General features: G+C 48.1%; 1 protein-coding gene across 2 annotated transcripts in view; it reads left to right on the top strand.

Annotated features, from left to right (window-relative positions):
• Positions 1–1,848: 1,848 nt before the first annotated feature.
• Positions 1,849–25,106, top strand: part of ppp5c (protein phosphatase 5, catalytic subunit) — a 50,296-nt gene continuing 27,038 nt past the window's right edge. Inside the window, exons 1-4 of one of the 2 annotated variants that reach the window (XM_085973323.1) lie at positions 1,849–1,958; positions 13,304–13,545; positions 19,001–19,148; positions 24,558–24,679. In XM_085973323.1, coding sequence (XP_085829449.1) covers positions 1,868–1,958; positions 13,304–13,545; positions 19,001–19,148; positions 24,558–24,679 — 603 coding nt within the window. In that variant the 5' untranslated portion in view covers positions 1,849–1,867. Of the gene's footprint in view, positions 1,959–13,303; positions 13,546–16,497; positions 16,594–19,000; positions 19,149–24,557; positions 24,680–25,106 lie in introns of those variants that run through there. The other variant, XM_085973324.1, reaches the window with a different exon arrangement.

Genomic DNA, 25,106 nt, shown 5'->3' with positions numbered 1-25,106 from the left:
TGGGGCAGTGAGGTGATATTTAATTGCATTGCATGGGACAGTGAGGTGATATTTAATTGCTTTGCATGGGGCAGTGAGGCGATATTTAATTGCATTGCATGGGACAACGAGACGATGTTTAATTGCATTGCATGGGACAGTGAGACGATGTTTAATTGCATTGAATGGGACAATGAGGAGATAATTAATTGCATTGCACGGGGCAGTGAGGTGATATTTAATTGCATTGCATGGGACAGTGAGGCAATATTTAATTACGTTGCATGGGACAGTGAGGCGATATATAATTGCATTGCATGGGACAGTGAGGCGATATTTACTTGCATTGCATGGGACAGTGAGGCGATGTTTAATTGCATTGCATGGAACAGTGAGGCGATATTTAATTGCATTGCATGGGACAGTGAGACGATGTTTAATTGCATTGCATGGGACAGTGAGGCGATGTTTAATTGCATTGCATGGGACAGTGAGGCGATATTTAATTGCATTGCATGGGACAGTGAGGCGATATGTAATTGCATTGTATGGGACAGTGAGGTGATATTTAATTGCATTGTATGGGACAGTGAGGTGATGTTTAATTGCATTGCATGGGACAATGAGACGATGTTTAATTGCATTGCATGGGACAGTGAGGCGATGTTTAATTGCATTGCATGGGACAGTGAGGCGATATTTAATTGCATTGCATGGGGCAGTGAGGTGATATTTAATTGCATTGCATGGGACAGTGAGGCGATATGTAATTGCATTGTATGGGACAGTGAGGTGATATTTAATTGCATTGCATGGGACAGTGAGGTGATATTTAATTGCATTGCATGGGATAGTGAGGCGATATTTAATTGCATTGCATGGGACAATGAGACGATGTTTCATTGCTTTGCATGGGGCAGTGAGGCGATATTTAATTGCATTGCATGGGACAATGAGACGCTGTTTAATTGCATTGTATGGGACAATGAGACGATGTTTAATTGCATTGCACGGGGCAGTGAGGCGATATTTAATTGCATTGCATGGGACAATGAGGCGATATTTAATTGCATTGCATGGGGCAATGAGGTGATATTTAATTGCATTGCATGGGACAGTGAGGCAATATTTAATTACGTTGCATGGGACAGTGAGGGTCTGTTTAATTGCATTGCATGGGACAGTGAGGCGATATTTAAATGCATTGCATGGGGCAGTGAGGCGATATTTAATTGCATTGCATGGGGCAGTGAGATGATATTTATTTGAATTGCATGGGGCAGTGAGGCGATATTTAATTGCATTGCATGGGACAGTGAGGTGATATTTAATTGAATTGCATGGGGCAGTGAGGCGATATTTAATTGCATTGCATGGGGCAGTGAGGTGATATTTAATTGAATTGCATGGGGCAGTGAGGCGATATTTAATTGCATTGCATGGGAGAGTGAGGTGATATTTAATTGCATTGCATGGGACAATGAGGTGATATTTAATTGCATTGCATGGGACAATGAGGCGATATTTAATTGCTTTGCATGGGACAGTGAGGCGATATTTAATTGCATTGCATGGGACAGTGAGGTGATATTTAATTGCATTGCATGGAACAGTCAGACGATGTTTAATTGCAGTGCATGGGGCAGTGAGGCGATGTTTTAAATCGTTTTGCAGAGCACGGGTCGGTGCCGGGGATCCCGCGCGCGCCTCCCCCGGGTCTCTGGGTAACCCGCCCGCGGCCGGCAGCGGGTGACGTCACCCAGCCCCGCCCCGAGGCTTTTTTTTTACGACACCGGCCGGCCGGCGGCGCTGTTTCTTTTACGACCGGTTGCTAAGGCCGGCGAGGATAGGAGAGGGGCGGGGGGGGTTTTATGGCAGGAGGGACAAAATGGCGGAGGGCACGGATGGGGCGAGCGGCGAGAAGGCGGAATGGGAGCGGGCCGAGGGGCTGAAGACCAAGGCCAACCAGTATTTCAAAGGTAAGGAGAGGCAGGGTTGAGGGCTTGTTGCCCGGAGGCCTTGAGCCGGTTCCGGCCCCTCGTGTGTGAGGAGAAAGTCGGCACTGCCAAATAATGAGGCATTAATAACCATGGGGGAGATTCCCTGCCAGATAGTGAGGCATTAATAACCATGGGGGAGATTCTCTGCTAGATAGTGAGGTATTAATAACCATGGGGGAGATTTCCTGCCAGATAGTGAGGTATTAATAACCATGGGGGAGATTTCCTGCCAGATAGTGAGGCATTAGTAACCATGGGGGAGATTCTCTGCCAGATAATGAGGCATTAATAACCATGGGGGAGATTCCCTGTCAGATAGTGAGGCATTAATAACCATGGGGGAGATTCTCTGCCAGATAGTGAGGCATTAATAACCATGGGGGAGATTTCCTGCCAGATAGTGAGGTATTAATAACCATGCGGGAGATTTCCTGCCAGATAGTGAGGCATTAGTAACCATGGGGGAGATTCTCTGCCAGATAGTGAGGCATTAATAACCATGGAGATTTCCTGCCAGATAGTGAGGCATTAATAACCATGGGGGCGATTTCCTGCCAGATAGTGAGGCGTTAATAACCATGGGGGTGTTTCCCTGCCAGATAGTGAGGTATTAGTAACTGTTGGGGAGATTGCCTGCCAGATAGTGAGGTATTAGTAACTACTGGGGAGATTGCCTGCCAGATAGTGAGGTGTTAGTAACTATTGGGGAGATTGCCAGCCAGATAGTGAGGTATTAGTAACTATTAGGGGGATTCCCTGCCAGATAGTGGGGTATTAGTAACTATTGGGGAGATTCCCTGCCAGATAGTGAGGTATTAGTAACTATTGGGGAGATTCCCTGCCAGATAGTGAGGCATTAGTAACTATTGGGGAGATTGCCTGCCAGACAGTGAGGTGTTATTAACTACTGGGGAGATTCTCTGCCAGATAATGAGGTATTAGTGACTATTGGGGAGATTACCTGCCAGATAGTGAGGTATTAGTAATTATTGGCTAGAATCTCTGCCAGATAGTCAGATATTAGTAACTATTGGGGAGATTCCCTGCCAGATAGTGGGGTATTAGTAATATTGGTGAGATTCCCTACCAGATAGAGGGATATTAGTAACTATTGGGGAGGTTGGATGCCAGATAGTGAGCCATAGGGAGGGGAGGGGGGCGGGTACCATAGAGATTGGCAATATCTGACAGATGGGGAACTATCTTAATATGATGAGAATTGCACGCACACGATCTTGCGTATCTATAATAGCCTAGTGTATGTTCATAGCACATTGCAAAGCAGTTTAATTCTTTAAAGAGCCAGTCTTTGCCCAGAGGACTGAAATTTACAGGCAGTTACTATTTCCATATTGACTTCAAGCATTTCCGATTATCTGCATTTACCTATTACAACCACTCTCACAAGGAGTGCTTCAGCAATGGTTTTAAAGGGATAGCCCAGGTGAGTTGAGACGTTAAACCGAGGCCCCATCTGCGCTCTCAGGTGGACGTTCAAGATCCCATGGCACTATTTTGCAGAGGAGTTATCCCTGGTGCCTTGGCCAATATTTAAATCTGTTTCCCCTGGTTACCGACCCTTCTGCCACTGGAAACAGTTTCTCCCTATCTGAGGAAGGATGTTCTTGCCATGGAAGGAGTGCAGCGAAGATTCACCAGGCTGATACCTGGGATGGCAGGAATGACGTATGAGGAGAGATTGGGTCGATTGGGCTTGTACTCACTGGAGTTTAGAAGATTGAGAGGGGATCTCATCGAAACCTATAAAATTCTGTCAGGCCTGGACAGACTAGATGCAGGAAGGATGTTCCCGATGGCCGGGGAGTCCAGAACTAGGGGTCATAGTCTAAGGATAAGGGGTAAGCCATTTATGACTGAGATGAGGAGGAATTTCTTCACCCAGAGAGTGGTGAACCTGTGGAATTCTCTACCACAGAGGGCGGTGGAGGCCAATTCATTAAATATATTCAAGGAGGAGTTGGATATATTTCTTAAGGCTCAAGGGATATAGGGAGAAGGCAGGGACAGGGTACTGAATTTGGATGATCAGCCATGATCTCATTGAATGGCGGAGCAGGCTCGAGGGGCCGAATGGCCTACTCCTGCTCCTATCTTCTATGTTTCTATGTATTTACTCTAGCAAAACTGTTCATGATTTTGAACACCTCTATTAAATATCCCCTTAACTCTGCTGTAAGGAGAACAGCCCCAGCTTCTCCAGTCTCTCCACATAACTGAAGTTCCTCATTCCTGGAACCATTCTAGTAAATCGCTTCTGACCTAAAAGAATGCTTATTCAAGAGTGAGTGAGTTGTGGGCATTAATCTAATCGAAGTTCCACAGAACAGTGGCCTCCCATCACTGACTGTTGGCCTGTAGGCAGGCAGGCACAGAAGGCAAACAAGACAAAGATGGTGGGCAAGCTTGGGGGAAAAAAAGTGATTATATTCACAGTAATGCCAACCCTCATAAATCAGGAGACAAACTCTGTTTGTTTATATAAAAAAAAAATGTGGTTTGGTAAGAAATCATGAGTTGCTATTTATCTCCAAATGTAATTCCCTTAGCAGAGAGGTCATTAGTCAGGGGGCATAGATTTAAAGTAACTGGTGGAAGGATTAGAGGGGAGTTGAGAACTTGAGAGGGGAGTTGTGCCCTCTACCACAGAAGGCAGTTGAGGCCAATTCATTCATTAAATATATTCAAGAAGGAGTTAGATATATTTCTTAAGGCTAAATACCGGGGATGGCAGGAATGACGTATGAGGAGAGATCAGGTCGATTGGGCTTATACTCGCTGGAGTTTAGAAGAATGAGAGGGGATCTCATTGAAACTTATAAAATTCTAACAGGACTGGACAGACTAGATGCAGGAAGGATGTTCCCGATGGTCGGGGAGTCCAGAACCAGGGGTCACAGTCTAAGGATAAGGGGTAAGCCATTTAGGCCAGAGATGAGGAGGAATTTCTTCACCCAGAGAGTGGTGAACCTGTGGAATTCTCTACCACGGAAGGCAGTGGAGGCAAATGCATTAAATATATTCAAGAAGGAGTTGGATATATTTCTTAAGGCTAAAGGGATATGGGGAGAAAGCAGGGACAGGGTACTGAATTTGGATGATCAGCCATGATCTCATTGAATGGCGGAGCAGGCTCGAGGGGCCAAATGGCCTACTCCTGCTCCTATCTTCTATGTTTTCTCCCAGAGGGTGGTGGGGTTCTGGAACTCACTGCCTGAAAGGGTGGTAGAGGCAGAAACCCTCATCACAATTAAAAAGTACTTGGATACGCACTTGAAGTGCCGTAACCAGAGGGTTACGGACCCAAGTGCTGGAGAGTGGGATTAGGCTGGATCGCTCTTCGTCGGCCGGCGCAGACACGATGGGCCGAATGGCCTCCTTCTGTGCTGTAAATTTCTACGACTCTGTGATCAACCATTTGTTTATAGAAACATAGAAACATAGAGATAGGAACAGGAGTAGGCCATTCGGCCCTTCGAGCCTGCTCCACCATTCAATGAGATCATGGCTGATCTTCGTCTGAGATCTTAGCTGATCTTACCAGTTCAGTACCCCGTCCCCGCCTTTTCTCCGTAACCCTTAATCCCCTTAGCCTTCAGAAATATATCCAATTCTCTCTTGAAAATATTTATTGAATTAGCCTTCACAGCCCTCTGTGACAGGGAATTCCACAGGCTCACCACTCTTTGAGTGAAGAAATTCTTCCTCATCTCTGTTTTAAATGATTTGCCCGCTATTTTTAGACTGTGGCCCCTGGTTCTGTGCTCCCCTGCCATTGGAAACATTCTCTCTGAATTCAGCCTGTCCAGGCCTGCCATAATTTTATATGTTTCGATGAGATCCCCTCTCAATCTTCTAAACTCCAGTGAGTACAAGCCCAAACTATTCAATCTCTCCTCGTAGGTCATTCCCGCCATTCCAGGTATCAGCCTGGTGAATCGCCGCTGCACTCTTTCCATGGCAAGAACATCCTTCCGCAGATGGGGCGACCAAAACTGTACACAATACTCCAGATGCGGTCTCACCAGCACCTTGTACAGCTGTAGTAAGGTATCCCTATTCCTATACTCGAACCCCCTTGATATGAAGGCCAACATACCATTTGCCTTCTTAATCGCCTGTTGCACCTGCATGCTCTCCTTCAGTGACTGGTGCACAAGAACACCCAGGTCCCTCTGCACTTCCCCATCTCCCAATCTATTGCCATTTAGATAATAATCTACCCTCCTGTTTTTACCCCCAAAGTGGATAACCTCGCATTTATCCACATTATAGTGCATCTGCCACGTATCCGCCCATTCCCCCAACCTGTCCAAATCGCACTGTAGCCTCCTGACATCCTCATCAGAGCCCACCCCTCCTCCTAGTTTAGTGTCGTCAGCGAATTTGGAAATATTGCATCCAATTCCCTGATCCAGATCATTTATATATATATTGTGAACAGCTGGGGTCCCAGGACAGATCCTTGCGGCACCCCGCTGGTCACTGCCTGCCACTCCGAAAACGAGCCGTTTATTCCAACTCTCTGTTTTCTATCCGCCAGCCAGTTCTCTATCCACGTTAATACTTTGCCCCCAATCCCATGAGCCTTAATTTTGCATGATAATCTTTTGTGTGGAACCTTATCGAAGGCTTTCTGGAAGTCAAGGTACACCACATCCACTGGCTCTCCCCCATCTATTTTACCAGTTACTTCCTCAAAAAATTCCAGCAGATTAGTCAAACACGATTTACCCTTTGTAAATCCATGTTGACTCTGTCCGATCCTTTCCCCATTTGTCAAGTGCTCCGCTATTTTATCCTTAATAATGGACTCTAGCATTTTGCCCACAACCGATGTAAGGCTTACTGGTCTATAATTCCCTGCTTTCTCTCTACCCCCCTTTTTAAATATTGGGGTAACATTAGCTACCCTCCAATCCACGGGTACTGTTCCCGAGTCAATGGAGTTCCGGAAGATGATCCTTAGAGCATCTGCTATCTCCAGGGCCACCTCCTTAAGTACCCTAGGATGTAGTTTATCAGGCCCCGGGGATTTGTCGGCCTTCAGTCCCCTCAACTTACCCAACACCATATCCCTAGAGATACTAATTTCTGTCAGCTCCTCCCTCTCATTAGTCCCTATGTTTGCCGATATTCCTGGGAGGTTATTTGTGTCCTCCTTTGTGAATACAGAACCAAAGTATGAGTTTAATTGGTCTGCCATTTCCTTATTCTCCATTATATATTCTCCCGAATCGGACTGCAGGGGACCGACTTGGGATTTTACCAGTCTTTTCCTCCTGATATACCGATAAAAGCTTTTGCAGTCTGTCTTTATGTTTGCTGCAAGTTTACTTTCGTATTCTATTTTCCCCTTCCTGATTAATCCCTTTGTCCTCTTTTGCTGTATCCTGTACTGCCCCCAATCTTCCGGTCTGGTGCTTTTTTTGCCAGTTGATATGCCCTTTTTTTTGATTTTATGCTGTCCCTAATTTCCCTCGTTATCCACGGTTGAGCCACCTTTTTAGGTTTATTTTTATGCCAAACCGGTATAAACATGTTCTGGAATTCTTCCATTCTATCTTTGAATGCTTGCCATTGTCTATCCACTGTCAATCCCCCCAGAAACACCACCCAATCAATCTTACCCAATTCCCGTCTCATACCCTCGTAATTCCCTTTATTTAAGTTCTGGACCTTAGTCTCTGATTCAATTTCCTCACTCTCCATCTCGACTGAGAGCTCGATCATATTATGATCGCTCTGACCCAAGGGGCCTCGTAAAAGAAGATTGTTGATAAGTCCCTTCTCATTGCACAATACCCAGTCTAAAATGGCCTGATCTCGAGTCGGCTCCTCGACATATTGGTCCAGATAACCGTCCCGAAAACATTCCAGGAATTCCTCCTCCTCAGAATTTTTACTAATTTGGGTAGTCCAATCAATATGTAAATTAAAGTCACCCATGATGACAGCTGTGCTCTTATCGCACGCTTCTCTAATTTCCCTTTTTATGCCTTCCCTCACCTCCATATTACTATTTGGAGGCCTATATATCACACCCACTAACGTTTTCCTCCCCTTGCTATTTCTCATTTCTACCCATACAGATTCCGTTTCATCCGAGTTAATATCCTTCCTTTCCATTACATTAATCCCCTCCTTTACCAGCAATGCTACCCCACCTCCCCTACCTTTTTGCCGATCCTTCCTAAATATTGTATATCCCTGGATGTTAAGTTCCCAGCCTTGCCCACCCTGCAGCCACGTTTCTGTAATCCCAATCAAATCATACTTGTTTACCTCTATTTCCACAACTAATTCATCCACCTTGTTCCTAATGCTTCTAGCATTAAGATACAAAGCCTTCAGGCTTGCTTTTTTCACACTCTCATTATGAATTAGTTTGGCCCTTTGTGTTTCTCTCCTTTGCTTATTGCTTCTCACCTTTCTACCATCTATTTCTGACTTCATATGACTTCCCTCTTTTCCACTATCTAGGTTCCCATCCCCCTGCCAAATTAGTTTAAATCCTCCCGAACCGCCCTAGAAAATATTACCCCGAGGACATCGGCTCCCTCACAGTTCAGGTGTAGACCGTCCCCTTGGTACAGGTCACTCCTCCCCAAGAACTGGTTCCAATGCCTCAAGAATTTAAATCCCTCTCCCTTGCACCACTGCTCAAGCCACGTATTTAGCTTATCTATCTTACTCTCTCTAAACTTATTAGCTCGTGGCACTGGTAGCAATCCAGAGATTACTACCTTTGAGGTCCTACTTTTCAATTTAGCTCCTAACTCCCTAAATTCAGCTTGTAGGACCTCCTCCCTCTTTTTACCTACATCGTTGGTACCTACATGTACCACGACAACTGGCTGATCCCCCTCCCCCTTCAGAATGCTCTGCACCCGCTCCGAGACATCCTTGACCCTTGCACCAGGGAGGCAACATACCATCTTGGAGTCTCGGTCTCGGCCACAGAAACTCCTATCTATCCCCCTTACAATTGAATCCCCTATCACTATAGCCCTATCCCTCTTTTTCCCGCCCTTCTGTGCAGCAGAGCCAGTCATGGTGCCCTGAACCTGGCTGCTGGTGCCTTCCCCTGATAAGTCATCTCCCCCAACAGTACCCAAAACGGTAAACCTGTTTTGGAGGGAGATGACCGCAGGTGACTCCTGCACTACCTTCCTGCCTTTACCCTGCCTTTTGGTCACCCATTTACTGTCTGAGCTAGCCTTTACCTGCGGTGTGACCAACTCACTGAATGTGCTATCCACAACATCCTCAGCATCGCGTAGCTTTATTTAACCTTTTAGCAGGTCACAGCTCTTCGCAAAAACGATATTACCGCAGCTGAAAATACTTTACACACACAACTTTTCAAAAACCCTACCTGTTACCACCACCGCGCAGTGCAGTCCCTGCAGCTGCCCAACCACAGGGATTCGGCCTGCAAAAGCTCATCCCTCTAGAACCCTAACCTGCCCATCCAACTTCAATTTGCGCTATAAAATCAATTAAATCATAGAAATGATGGCGACTATTTGCTCCATTGTGCCGTATTATGGTGCTAACCTTTTAACTGGAGCTATCCTAATCCCGTTTCCTTTGCCCGTATGATTTTTTTTTTGTATTCATTCCTTTTCAAATATTTACCCAATTTCTTTTTAAGTAAAGTTAAAGTGCCTATCTCAATGGCCACTTGTGGTAAAGCCCTATGAAAACATTTCTAACTTTGTCTTTGACACTAATAATTACAATTGTTACCAATTCACCAACCAGCCTTTCACTCTTTGCCCTCTCAAAACCATTCATAATTTTGAAAACCCTTTATTAGATTCCTCTTTAACCTGGAGTGAGAAAACTCTAATTTATTTGAAGCTGGTACCTGGCAGCGGATTACAGCACCCTCCATAATACTATACTCTCCATAAACCGGATTCATTTAAGGCTTCAATACTTGACTTGGTTTCACGATCGAGTTCTTCTGTTCAACCGTCTTTTGCTTTCCCCCCCCCCCCCCCCCCCCCCAACCTTGTGCTCTAGCCGCTTCGCTCTGCCTCTCCGTTATCACGGTAAACCTGCAGGCGGCACAAGATATCACGAGCTCTCTCGGCATTCGCGAGGGGGAGGAGGAGGAGGACGGGGTCCAAGGTCACGGAGCCAATCAACACAACAGGGACAGCGGTGCTGTCATCAGCCAGGGGCCGGAGGGGAGGAAGCTGAGCGCGGCTCCCTCCGCTCGGAGGGAGGGTGAGGGGGCAGCTCACTTGGTCGTTTGTTCACCGATTGTGAGAGAGAGAGAGTGGTGAGAGTGTGGAACTCGCCACCACCAGGGAGTGGTTGAAGCGAATAGTATCGATGCATTTAAGGGGAGACTGGACAAGCATCTGAGGGAGAAGGGAATAGAGGGTTATGCTGATGGATTTAGATGAGGAAAGACGGGAGGAGGCTCGAGTGGAGCATAAACGCCGGCATGGACTGGTTGGGCCGAATGGCCTGTTTCTGTGCCGTATATCCTATGTAATCCTGGCCCTCGCCTGTGCGTGTTTATATATGATGGCGGCGGAGTGAAGAACTCAATGGGTGTTATGGAAAGCCCGCTGAACCTGTTTTTTTTTCGCACATGCGCAAATCTCCTTTCCCCCCCCCCCCCCCCCCCCCCCCCACCAAAATCCCAAGATTTAGATGTTCCGTCGCCAGATGGAATGGCATCGCGAGAGTTGGCAATACTGTATTCAGAAGAGTGCGCAGCCACTATAAGCTGCTTGCATTTACATGACTGCTTTCATGATCTCAGGACATCCCAAAGGCTGATGAATTTAGAAGTGGTAGTCAGTGTTGTTTATGTAAACAAAAGTGGCAGCCAATTTGTGCACCACAAGATCCCACTAACTACAATGCGATGAACGATCAGTTAATCTGTCGTTGGCGGAGTTGGATTTGGGACAGATGTTGGCCAGGGCACTGAAGGAACTCCCGACAAGTGGTGCCGTGGGATAGTTCGCGTCCCCCTGAACAGGTAGGCGGGTCTTTGTTTTAACGCCTCCTCCACGCGCTGACCCCTATGGCAATGCAGCACTGAAATAGCGGCCTTGATTTGGCCGCTGGGTGAGTTGAAATTTTCAAGACTCGAGATCCATGGGATTTTTGTTGTGTAAAGCTATCGAGGAACGTGGCGTAAAGGCGAGTAACTGGAGATGTGGTCCGGGGACCAGCCATGAGCTGATTGAATGGCAGAATAAGCTCGAGGGGCTGAATGGCCGCCTCCTTGTATGATTACCCGTGCTCAAATCCAGGAGAGCGGCTTGCATCCACAACCTTCTGACTTGGAGGCGATGATGCTGCTACTGAGCTTAGCTGCAGCAGTGTCCCCCTCTAGAAAGAGCTGATGCTGAAGGAACAATACACATTTTAATGACTAAAATCACTTAATTTCCACTCAGAGTGCTCTTTGAACAGTTTGTGCTACATTTGCTGTGTAAACATAAATCGAAAGTAATGGGTCCCCCTGTCCCAGCAATGGGGTAATTGCTCCCTTGCCTGCCAGCGCAGGAGTGGGTACATTGTTCCCGATTTAGTAGCCAGCGACCCGAGATTGGTGAGGGCACAGGGTGAGGGCAGGATTGAGGTGGGCGGTGATGCTGTCCATGGCGGAACAGCCAGCGAGTGCTCCTAAAGTCCACCTTCACGCAGGAAGGATGGGCAGCGGGGAAAGCTGCCTGTGTGATGGAACCCAGTAACTTATCTGAGGAAGGATGTTCTTGCCATGGAGGGAGTGCAGCGAAGATTCACCAGACTGATACCTGGGATGGCAGGAATGACGTATGAGGAGAGATTGGGTCGATTAGGCTTATATTCGCTGGAGTTTAGAAGAATGAGAGGGGATCTCATTGAAACTTATAACATTCTAACAGGACTAGACAGACTAGATGCAGGAAGGATGTTCCTGATGGCGGGGGAGTCCAGAACCAGGGGTCACAGTCTAAGGATAAGGGGTAAGCCATTTAGGACAGAGATGAGAAGGAATTTCTTCACCCAGAGAGTGGTGAACCTGTGGAATTCTCTGCCACACAGGGCAGTAGAGGCCAATTCATTAAATATATTCAAGAAGGAGTTGGATATATTTCTTAAGGCTAAAGGGATCAAGGGATATGGGGAGAAGGCAGGGACAGGGTACTGGATGTGGATGATCAGCCATGATCTCATTGAATGGCGGAGCAGGCTCGAGGGGCCGAATGGCCTACTCCTGCTCCTATCTTCTTCTATGAATGAGCACCTTTAGAAAAGGATGGGAGAGGAATTATGGGGGGGTGCTACTATTTAAGGTCCAGATTAGGCTGGTCACCCCTGAATTCTGACTTGCACGTCATGCAAAATCTGTAAACAGTGTTGGCTTTTTAAAAAATGATTCATTCACTGGATGTGGGCGTCGCTGGCAAGGCCAGCATTTATTGCCCATTCCTAATTGCCCATGAGAAGGTGGTGGTGAGCCGCCGCCTTGAACCGCTGCAGTCTGGGATACTTGTTTGTAGCGGTTTGTTACAATTGAGTGGCTTGCTGGGAGAGTCAACCACATTGCTGTGGGTCTGGAATCACATAGCGGCCAGACCGGGTAAGGGCAGCAGATTTCCTTCCACTAAAGGACATTAGTGAACCAGGTGGGTTTTTACGACAATCCGGTAGTTTCATGGTCACCATTACTGACGCTAGCTTTTTATTCCAGATTTATTTAATTAACTGAATTGAAATTCCCCAGCTGCCTTGTCCAATACAGTTAGTCAAGGTTACATAGGAACATAGAAGACAGGAGCAGGAGTAGGCCATTCGACCCCTCGAGCCTGCTCCGCCATTCAATAAGATCATGGCTGATCATCCAAACTCAGTACCCTGTCCCTGCCTTCTCCCCATATCCCTTGATCCCTTTAGCCTCAAGAAATATATCCAACTCCTTCTTGAATATATTTAATGAATTGGCCTCCACTGCCTTCTGTGGTAGAGAATTCCACAGGTTCACCACTCTCTGGGTGAAGAAATTCCTCCTCATCTCTGTCCTAAATGGCTTACCTCTTATCCTTAGACTGTGACCCCTGGTTCTGGACTACCCCGCCATCAGGAACACCCTGCATCCAGTCTGTCTAGTCCTGTTAGAATTTCATAAGTTTCAATGAGATCCCCTCTCATTCTTCTAAACTCCAGCGAGTATAAGCCCAATCGACCCAATCTCTCAAGTTTGTGTATAATTTCTGTTTAACGCTGCGAACTCTATCTGGCTGCATTGCCTGTTGTCACTTTCTAACGATGGCTTTTTGCCCCCGCAGACAAGGAGTATGACAATGCCATTAAGTATTACACGCTGGCCATCGAGATGAACGCGCAGAATGCTATTTATTACGGAAACCGTAGCTTGGCATACTTACGGACTGAATGTTATGGCTACGCCTTGTCAGACGCCACCAAGGCGCTGGACCTGGACAAGAAATACATTAAAGGGTACTACAGGCGTGCGACCGCCAACATGGCGCTGGGCAAGTTTAAGGCTGCACTCAAAGACTACGATACGGTGAGTGGAATCTCCTGATTTTGTTTCAGGCGCAGGAGAGAAAAAAAGACTTGCATTTATATAGCGTCTTTCACGACCACCGGACATCCCAAAGCGCTTTACTGCCAATGAAGTACTTTTTGAAGTGTAGTCACTGTTGTAATGTAGAAAACGCGGCAGCCAATTTGCGCACAGCAAGCTCCCACAAACAGCAACATGATAATGACCGGATAATTTTTTTTTTAGTAATGTTGATTGAGGGATAAATATTTGGCCAGGGCACCGGGGGAGAACTCTCCTCTTCTTCGAAATAGTGGCCGTGGGATCTTGCAGCTAATCAACAACTTACATTTATATAGCGCCTTTAACGTAGTAAAACGCCCCAACGAGGGTTATCAAACAAAATTTGACACCGAGCTACATGAGATATTAGGACAGGTGACCAAAATCCAGGTCAAAGAGGTCGGTTTTACGGAGCATCTTAAAGAAGGAGAGAGAGGTTTAGGGAGGGAATTCCAGAGCTTAGGGCCCAGGCAGCTGGAGGCACGGCCGTCAATGATGGAGCGATTAAAATCGGGGTTGCACAAGTGGCCAGAATTGGAGGAGCGCGGAGATCTCCAGGGGTTTTGGGGGCTGGAGGAGATTAAAGATAGGGAAGGATTTGAAAACCAGATTAAGAACTTTAAAATTGAGACAATATAATAGCAAAATACTGCGGATGCTGGAAATCTGAAATAACAGCAGAAAATGCTGGAAATGCTCGGCAGGCCAGGCAGCATCCGTGGAGAGAGAAACAGAGTCAATGTTTCAGGTCTGGGTCTGATGAAGGGTCCCAGACCTGAAACGTTAACTCTGTTTCTCTCGCCACGGATGCTGCCTGGCCTGCTGAGTATTTCCAGCATTTTTTGTTGTTGTTTAAAATTGAGACGTTGCTGGACCGGGAGCCGATGGCGGTCAGCAAAAACGTTGCAAACCCACTGAGCCACAGGGGGTGCCTCGTGAGCTAGTGCTCACCTCAACTTACTCACACTGCTGTCACGATCAGTGACGGGCCTGTAAGCACCAGTACTTTGTACTCAGTGTTTGGGCACAGCCCTTGGTATGAAAACTTTTTTTTACTGTTTACTGTAATCTCTTGTAACAAAACTGTAAAGCGAAATGCAGCATTGCACTCCTGTAGACTGACTGACTATATTTACAGCGTATGCTAACAGAATTAGTGTGTCCCCCCACCCCCGTCCCACTTCTCTGCTGAGGGCTGTTCTTTTTTAATCCAGGCCGATAGAGTGGCAGAGCCGAATAACACCGGGACAACTCCAAGTATCCGCCACTCTGTGCAGGCTAAAAATGGGTGCTCGTGAGCTCGGATTGTAAGTCCACAGGGGAAGGGAATTTATAACACACATCTCGCGAGTTTTAATGCGGGGAGCTTGTTTCTAAAAGAGGAAGTTTGCTTTATTTGTTCCCGTCAGTTTGGCTCAGTGGGTCGCCTCTGTGAATCAGAAGGTCGTGGGTTCAAACGCCACTGCAGTACCGTGGCTGGCCTACCAGCGCAATACTGAGGGAGTGCTGCATTGTCAGAGGCGCCGTCTTTGAGGTGCGAGGCTAAATCAGACCCGTGGACGTAAAAGATCATGTGGCATTTTGTCAAAGAGGAGCAGGGATGGCTCCCAGTACCCTGGCCAACATTTGTCCTTCAACCCAACATCACCAATGCATATCAAATTGGTTATTTATCTCCTTACTGTTTGTGGGACCTTGCTGTGCACACAGTGACTGCTGCACTTTCCTACGCAAGTGACTGCACTTAAGTAATTTGTTGGCTGTGGAGCGCTTTGGGACATCCTGAGGATGTGATGGGGGTAAATGAATGCACATTCCTTCTTCCTTTTGTTATTTATCTCTGTTGTAACAGTGAGCCTTGGCTGCCCCGTGTCCTAACTCGCACCAAGTCCCGTTCACCCATCACCCCCTGTGCTCGTTGACCAACATTGGCTCCCGGTTAAGCAACACCTCGATTTTTAAAATTCTCATCCTTGTTTTCAAATCCCCCCCATGCCCTCGCCCCCTCCCTATTTCTGTAATCTCCTCCAGCCCCGCAACCCCCGAGATCTCTGCGCTCATCTAGTCCTGGCCTCTTTGAGTATTCCTGATTTTAATCGCTCCATCACTGACGGCCGTGCCTTCAGCTGCCTAGGTCCTAAGCTCTGGAATTCCCTCCCTAAACCTCTCTACCTCTCTTTCTTCCTTAAAACCTACCTTTTTCTTTGACCAAGCTTTTGGTCACCTGTCCTAATATCCCCTTTATGTGGCTCGGTGTCAAATTTTGTTTTATAACGCTCCTGCAAAGCACCTTGGGCCGGTTTACTACGTTAAAGGCGCTATATAAATACAAGTTGTTTTCTCGCTTTCACTTCTGCTGAATATGCAAACACGTTGGGGTACAGTGCCACAGAACCGGTCGATCGTTCATGTGTGATCTTATATAGCTGAGTGCAGGTAGGCTGTTCGACTGTGGGGGTCATCGCAGCTGAGTTGACTCCTGTCCGCCCGCGCCCCCTACGGGTTCCAACAGGAATGGCAGGAGCCCCGGCTAACCATTCCCTGGCTGGTCGCACACCACCATTGACAATTGAACCTTCGCAGGAGCCTGACTAATTAAAGAGAGAAAAATGTGTGGCGCTTGAAGCACTGAACACAAACCGAGGGTGGGGGAGCCGCTTTGTAGGATAGCAAAATACTACGGATGCTGGAAATCCGAAATAACAACAGAAAACGCTGGAAAAACTCAGCAGGCCAGGCAGCATCGGTGGAGAGAGAAAGAGAGTTAACGTTTCAGGTCGAAGACCTTTCTGACGCAAGGTCTTCGACCTGAAACGTTAACTCTCTTTCTCTCTCCACGGATGCTGCCTGGCCTGCTGAGCTGATTTGTAGGATGGCCTGCGGTTGGTATTTAAAAGTGCCGTGCCTTCCCAGTGTCCAAACAAGATGTCCTCCCGCCTGTCCGCACGCACCTCTCTGCTCCGAAGCGAGGAAACCCTAGCAGTAAGACAGTCCTATAATCACACTGTGAGTTTATTAAAAAAGATAGCGAGGCGCAAGTCTGGGCATTTTCATTTTGACCGACTCCCGATGTGGGTCCTTTGTGCCGATTTTGTTTCTCGTATTCCATGTAACGCCCGCCAACAAATTGTATAAAACGCTGGCAAAGGTTTTAACAGTTGCTGCGGCATGTAGTCAGGTGCATGCACAGAAATGTCAGGGTATTTATAGCGAGGCTGTAAGGGTGATGAATCTCCTGTAAAAGATCAATCGAGAATCATTCCACATCCAGTCAGTTGTTCTAAATACAAGTTGGGTGTATTCATGACTTATTTTAGTGCAGGCTCGTCACTCCCATTCTACCCTCCCCCCTTTTTTTCAAACTCTGCCACTAAAATCGCTGCTAACGCATCTCCGTCCCGACAGCTTTAGTTTTAAGGTGAGATTCTTTGATGATATAATATTTGTCGTCTTGTCTGTGTTTGTGTGCTTGTTGTCCTCGAACGATTCTGCAATTCACCAAGTATTTTGGGTGTGTCAAGTATGCAGGTTTTTCCCCTCTCGCTGCTTAATAGGTTGCTGGGCATTTCTAAGAGAGCCGGATAGTTTCCAGTCCGGCATTTAGTTGTATTTCTGGACAGTCCCATACGGTGTGTCCATTTGAACCGTGGAAAAGCCCCCCCCCCCTTTCGGAACTGCGTCCTTCCAAACCTTGAACAATTTGAGCTGTGTAATCAGAATGAAGTGCTGGCGCTTATAGGTCTGTTGCTGGTGGTAGGAACAAGTTGAGATGGTTTCGGAGTCGCCCACAAAGCAGATCACGTCCCGTTAATGCTCACTGGGTTTAAGCATGATCTCTCAGTGGTATATTACACGGGATATACAGCACAGAAACAGGCCATTTGGCCCAAGCAGTCCATGCCGCCGTTTATGCTCCACTCGAGCCTCCTCTCACCTTTCCTCATCTAACTCTTATCAGCATAACCCTCTATTCCCTTCTTCCTCGCATGCTGATCTAGCCTCCCCTTAAATGCATCGACACTATTCGCTTCAATCACTCCCTGTGGTAGCGAGCTCCACATTCTCACCGCTCTCTGGGTAAAGAAGTTTCTTCTGAATTCCCTATTTGATTTCTTGGTGACTTATATTGATGGCCTCTAGTTATGCTCTTGCCCCACAAGTGGAAACACTCTCTCTTGTATCTACTCTATCAAAACCTTTCATAATTTTAAAGACCTCTATTAGGTCACCCCCTCAGCCTTCTCTTTTCAAGAGAAAAAGAGACCCGGCCTGTTCGTCCTTTCCTGATGGGTATAACCTGACATTTCTGGTGGTATCCTTGTTAATCTTATTTCATGTATTGGCACCAATACATGAAATAAGCCCGTTAACAACACGCGGGCAGTGTCCAACCTGCAGTTGATGGTCTTGTATTTGAGTTGGAGTATTTGACTTCGGGTAGCTGTTATATACAGTTGGCCCAAGTAAGTTTTTTTTTAAATAAAAAAATCCAGCTGGTACGTTTGTCACTCCACAGCAAAGCCAACTCCCGGCTCCCTGGACTTCACACGTGTTGTCTAGTCAAGGAATGGACATTGGGATCAACAGAGTTGGTTGTGGGGGGACGGGGGGACGACCATGACATTGGAAGGAGCAGGCTCAATGGGCCGAATGGCCTTTTCTCACTCCAGACTTCTTTCTTATGAGTGTGTGGCTGGGTGGGTTGGTGAGACCACACCTGGAGTACTGCGTACAGTTTTGGTCTCCTTATTTAAGGAGGGATATACTTGCATTGGAGGCAGTTCAGAGAAGGTTCACTCGGTTGACTCCTGGGATGAAGGGGTTGTCTTATGAGGAAAGGTTGAGCAGGTTGGGCCTATACTCATTGGAGTTTAGAAGAATGAGAGGTGATCTTATTGAAACATATAAGATTCTGAGGGGGATTGACCGGGTGGATGCTGAGAGGATTTTTCCCCTCGTGGGGGAATCTAGAAATAGGGGGCATAATTTCGGAATAAAGGGTCGCCCATTTAAATCGGAAACAAGGAGGAATTTCTTCTCTGAGGGTCGTGAACCTTTGGGATTCTCTACCCCAGAGAGCTGTGGGGGCTGGGTCATTGAATATATTCAAGGTGGAGATAGACAGATTTTTGAACGGTAAGGGAGTCGAGGGTTATGGGGAGCGGGCTGGGAAGTGGAGTTGAGGCCACGATCAGATCAGCCATGATCTTATTGAATGGCGGAGCAGGCTCGAGGGGCTGAGTGACCTCCTGCTCCTACATCTTATGTTCTATGTCTTATGACTTTGCCTTTCAGGGAAGGGTCAGTCTCTGCACCTCTCTCCCCCCCCCCCCCCCCCCCCCCCCCCAACTAATGAACGCTACGCGACATGCAGTCGGGTGTAACCCATGTGCCTTTTTCTGTTCTGTTGCAGGTGGTCAAGGTGAAGCCCAATGACAAAGACGCTAAAATGAAATACCAAGAATGTAACAAAATTGTCAAACAGAAAGCGTTTGAGCGTGCAATAGCAAACGACGAGCTGAAGAGGTCGGTGGTGGACTCTTTAGACATCGAGAGCATGAGTAAGTATCGGAGGTGGCCAGCTTTAAAAATGGAGACTGCACGTTTCACACTCGGAGCGATGGACCTGCAGGTGGATCCAGCCCGCACTCCGTTCTTTCCCCAGCTCTGGGAATCATAGAATGATACAGCACGGAAGGAGGCCATTCGGCCCATCGGGCCTGTACTGGCTCCTTGAACGAGCTGTCCAATTAGCCCCACTCCCCCCTGCCCTTTCCCCACAGCCCGGTAAATTTCTCCCCTTCGAGTATTTATCCAATTCCCCTTTTTGAAAGTTACTATTCAGGCAGTGCATTTCCAGATCGCCTAACTCGCCGCGTAAAATTAATTCTCCTCATCTCGCTCTCTGGTTCTTTTTCAACTCTTCCTGAAAGCACTGAGTCTTGTTGTGGTGCAGGTACCAGGAGCCCCCCAGTAACTCGCCTTGAGTGGTTGTTATTCTTGAGTTTAGAGGACAAGTGCTGCTAGGCTATTTGACCATGGGAAGCATCGCCGTGCAAACTTCGGGCTCATTTTCTTTTTCCTCCCCCCTCCTGAGACCAGTTGCCCCTGCTAATTCCACAACTCCGATCATAAGGACATTAAGAATTAGGAGCAATAGTAGGCCATACGGCCCCTCTGGCCTGCTCTGCCATTCAATGAGATCATGACTGATCTTCGATTTCAACTCCACTTTCCCGCCCGATCCCCATATCCCTTGATTCCTCAAGTCCAAAAATCTTATCGATCTCAGCCTTGAATATACTCAACAACTGAGCATCTGCAACCCTCTGGGCTATTCGACCATGGGGAGGGCACCCAAAGATTCACAACTCTTGAGTGAAGAAATCCCTCCTCATCTCTGCTTGGCTAACTGGGCACATGCCAGCAGTTGAACCCGGGATCTTCTAATCTGAGTGTCTCAGCACTACAGCAGACGGTGCCTTATTCGCTCGGCCATCAGGGAACTGACAAAGATCTGCCTGATGCAGACAGTAGAATAATCTGATCGTAAACCTTCCCTGTGGTTCTCCCGATACATAGAATGTTCAGGCTTTGATCCGCGGTCTCTTGTTATGTGATCTAGGGTGATGGGGGTGTGGTGGGCTGGACCCTTGGGTTCGAGATGGGGAATCGGCTGGAGTTCCTGTTCCTAATCACTATCTAGTGGTTACTGCTGGAACATGAGTGTGTCTGGACATCCATGAGGACAGGATGGCCCTGGAATGTGATGGTTCTTGTGGTCCAATTTCCTGTTTGGCCCTTGCTGGCTAGGCTCACTTGAAGATTAGCTGTTAGTGAGACACGAGGGTGTTCGACATCCATGGAGCCAGCAAAGTGTCAGCACCTTCAGGAGAGGCCCGAATGAATCGGCGAGGGGAAGGGGAGTGGGGGCCTGCTTTCGATAGGGACCCAAATTTCTATCTAGTTCAGGCGCAAGACATTAAAATTTCCTTCTCCTGTCTGGGATACAGGCCGTAGGCCAACTTAGCGATGATGCACTCGCGGTTCAGTGGCTCATTAACAGTGAGTGTGGGTCAGCAAACTGGGACTGCCGTGTTGCAGCCCTCTATCTTGGCTGCCACATTCACCGCGGGTGTGCACGTGTCTGTAACTCTAGCCAAGTAATGAAAAAAATCTCGCTCTCTGGTGTGTGAAATGATTTTGTTTTCGATGCTGAGTCGCGGCTGTTGGGCGTTGTTTACATTGCATCAGAATTTGCCGTGATGCTTGCAGAATTAACTCTGTCTAAAAATAAACGGGGATTGTGCACAGGATAACCTTCAGAGTCGGATCTCTGAAGCCTCTGCCCCAGCAGCGAGCCTGAATATGTATCGGTAGCTTTATGAGCCCGGCTTTGGTGGGGGGGGCTACCTGCATTAATAAATGATGCCCTTTTCCTCACAGAACTGACGGTAGCTTTGTTTGAGATCAGAACGTTGCCTTTCCTGTTTCACTAGCTACTCCTAAATAGATGGTGTGCTACAGAATCTGCTCAGACTAGCAGTGACTTTCCCCCCAAGCATTTTGCCAATGATCCTGAGTTAGGGAGCGAGTCACAGTAGCTTGTAGCAACAGGCCCATGGTTTTATTTCCCCGTGATTCCTACAACGTGATGTCTGCTTGTAACAACAGAAAATGCTGGAAAAACTCAGCAGGCCAGGCAACATCTGTGGAGAGAAAATGGAGTCAATGTTTCAGGTGAACCCTTTGTCAAGACTAAAGAAGCACAGGAAATGAAATAGATTGAGGCCAGGCTGGGAGAAAACAGAAGAGACATTAAGAGCGGGGACAAAAGACGGCTCTAGTCCTATCACCATCTCGTCTCGTTTTGAATACCTCTTAATGGGCTAAAAATTCGGTGGCGCCGCGTTTGGGGCGCCAAGCTCGCCTGGGCGCCGGAATTTGCGCTCCGGCCAGAGCCGCTTGCGCCCTCCCGATATTCAGTGGGAGCGCCCCAAGAGGGACTCGAGGCTCCCCGCGTCCCGCTTGGGGCGCTCAAACTGAATATCGCCGCGCTACGTGCCACAGCGCCACATGCTGTGGCACGGCGCGCTGCTGTACTGCAGGCCTTCCTCCCCTTCTTAAGGGGGAGGGGCCTGCACCAGCGCGATCACCGATCGCGAGTGCCAGCAAAAGAGCCTGACACCGAGGAGAAGTGCCGGGCTTTTGGGACACAGCCGGCACTGCCCGGGGGGTGGATCAGGAGGCCGGGGAGGGCGGCGCGAGGAGGTGCTGGCAGGCGGCCACCGGAAAAAATGGCCGCCCCACACCTCCACCTTAATTTGCGCCACTACTGCCACAGGTAGGCCCTGTGAACCGGGCGTGATTTGCGACCGGCGTTAGAGGCGGGCGCGACCAAATATCGGGAGCGGGGCGCTGCGCACACCAATGACGTCATCGGTGGCGGCGCAGCGCTACAAGCTAACGCCGCCATTAGCGCCCCGCTAAATATCGCGTGGCCAGTGGCGCTAAAGCCACTGAGTGCACTCTTTGGGCGCTAACTGGTGGCGCAGCCCACCGAATTTCTAGGCCTATGTCTCTTCTCTTTTGTTCTCTCCCAGCCTGGCCTCTTAATCTATTTCATTTCCTGTGCTTCTTTAGTCTTGACAAAGGGTTTGACCCGAAACGTTGACTCTATTTCTCTCTCCACGGATGTTGCCTGGCCTGCTGAGTTTTTCCAGCATTTTCTGTTGTTGTTTCGGATTTCCAGCATCTGCAGTATTTTGCTATCGTGCGTGATGTCTGCTTGATTCATTTCCAGATTCTCTCCTCTGTCTTGGTGTTAATTCCCCCACCCTCCCCGGTACCTGGTCCAGTTGGGCATTCTTCACACGTGATCCCAGAGGGTGAATGTTGCCGGCTGGATGACGCACAGACTTATGAAAAGGGCAGGCAATGAGCGGCGGGTCTGTCCTCTACAACCTTACCCCCATCCCCCCGCACCCCCACCTCAGTCGTACAATCTCCTGAGAGGCAGAAAAAAAGACAACAGCTTAGACCAGTTAAGAGAAGCTCTTGAACATTCCTCTCCAATCCAGCCAAACTCCAAGAGAGGGCAGTCACTTGTATCAAAAGTCGTCGCCTGTCCTTTACCTACCTTCCGTAACTCGAGGTGGCCTCCACTCTCGAACTTGGCAGAGCCCCTTTTTTTGAAGGTCTGCAGTGAATTCCTATTTACATAGAAACATAGAAGATAGGAGCAGGAGTAGGCCATTCGGCCCCTCGAGCCTGCTCCGCCATTCAATGAGATCATGGCTGATCATCCAAATTCAGTACCCTGTCCCTACCTTCTCCCCATATCCCTTGATCCCTTTAGCCTTAAGAAATATATCCAACTCCTTCTTGAATATATTTAATGAATTGGCCTCCACTGCCTTCTGTGGTAGAGAATTCCACAGGTTCACCACTCTCTGGGTGAAGAAATTCCTCCTCATCTCTGTCCTAAATGGCTTACCCCTTATCCTTAGACTGTGACCCCTGGTTCTGGATTCCCCGGCCATCGGGAACATCCTTCCTGCATCTAGTCTGTCTAGTCCTGTTAGAATTTTATAAGTTTCAATGAGATCCCCTCTCATTCTTCTAAACTCCAGCGAGTATAAGCCCAATCGACCCAATCTCTCCTCATACGTCATTCCTGCCATCCCAGGTATCAGCCTGGTGAATCTTCGTTGCACTCCCTCCATGGCAAGAACATTCTTCCTCAGATAAGGCAACCAAAACTGCACACAATACTCAAGATGCGGTCTCACCAAGGCCCTGTACAACTGCAGCAAGACATCCTTGTTTCCTGTACTCGAACCCTCTTGCTACGAAGGCCATTTGCCTTCTTAACCACCTGCTGCACCTGCATGCTTACCGATCTACTGCGCTTGTTGGTAATCGAGTGATCAATAACTCTCGTGAAAAGATGCGCTGCTGCTTTTGTATTTTATACTCGCGTGCTCCAGTTCCTATTGAGCTTTAAAAAAAAACCTCCCCACCAGGACAGAATCTCTTTCTTTCGTCCTTTTGAAAAAGCTCAAATTGTATTTTCTCAGTCTGTATTTCCCAACTCCTTGAGTTGATCCCGGTGGCTAAGAGCCCTAAAGATGTTACGGAGGGGTTATCGCCAGTGTTCCGGTTGAGCTGTGCAGCGGTCTGGAGGTCCCGCACAGGCCGCTCACCGGCTTTTACACAGAAAAATTGCGCATGCGTGGGAATTTGAATGGGCCGCTCAACCCGTTAAAGGGGCCATACACTCAGAAGTAAATTAGAGGGAGCATTGCTTATCACAGCCGAACATGATATCCGTACTCGCACTTCCCAGTGGCAATCACTGGATTATGATCTGGGGCATTGATTTTTTTTTTTCCTCTTGCATCTCTCTCTCTCTCTCTCTCCTGCCCCCCATTCCCCAGCCCAATGGCACTGAGGCTAATTAGAATCATAGACTGATGCTGCACAGAAGGAGGCCATTCGGCCCATCGTACCTGTGCTGCATGCCACAGCTCTGCTTCAGCACAGGCCGGGAGTTGAGCCTGGGACCAGTGTTCCCATTGAGCTGTCTGGAGGTCCTGTGAAGCCCCGTGTGCGTGGAAATTAGACTGGGTTGCGCATCCAAAAAAAAAAAAAAAAAATGAATGGGAACATTGCCTGGGACCCGCTGGTCTGTGTGGCATAGTACCACATCAGGTGGTACCTTTACTTACCCACAGTATTGTCAGGTGTGCTGAAGTAGGGTTTTACTTTTAGATGGGATGGGGTGCCGAATAAACCCCATCTCTGCTTCCAGGTTTCAGTGATCTGTGACGAGGCCCTGCCCCCTTACCACCCACCCACCAGTGCTAGCAGTGTGCTGTCTCTCCCCCTCCATCTAACCTGTGTTTTGAGCCTGTACATGTTGCAATCTCTCAGCCTCCTGGGTTTGCGCTTTTTTTTTTCATGTTTAGCAATCGAAGACGATTATACCGGGCCCAAACTGGAAGACGGGACAGTCACTTTACAGTTCATGAAGGACCTAATGCAATGGTTCAAAGATCAGAAGAAATTGCACAGAAAGTGTGCCTATCAGGTAAGGTGCTGTTGCTTTGTACCATCGGGGGAGGTAACCGCAAAGCCCTGGGCATTCTGGTGTAGATAGCGACAGAGGAGCCAGTTCACCCTCGGGCAAGGTCCTCCTGTGCACTGATTCAGTCCCTTTTTGCTTCCGTTGCTCAATATTGTCCCTTGGCTGTTCTTTTGTGACTCCTCTTGCTGCTGCTTTGTGCTCACTCACTCCCCGTGTCCAACCATCGTATATAATCTTCTCCACTTTTCTACCCCCTCCCCCCCAAACCCTTCCTCCCCGGGGGTCACCAACTCTGGCTGGGCTACGATGCCTGGGGCGTTGGCTGCCTTGTGGCACCTCACCCAGAAGCCCATTCTTCCTAGGCAGCGAGCACCATCCAGCTGTGTGCTGTTGGATGTCACCATCCATGCCTGCTTTCTACAGTGGGCGG

The sequence above is a fragment of the Somniosus microcephalus genome, chromosome 34 (assembly GCF_052327205.1).
Source record: "Somniosus microcephalus isolate GS21.2 chromosome 34, FLI_Smic_1.0, whole genome shotgun sequence".
Taxonomy (NCBI): domain Eukaryota; kingdom Metazoa; phylum Chordata; class Chondrichthyes; order Squaliformes; family Somniosidae; genus Somniosus; species Somniosus microcephalus.
This window is presented reverse-complemented; position numbering and strand designations above follow the sequence as displayed.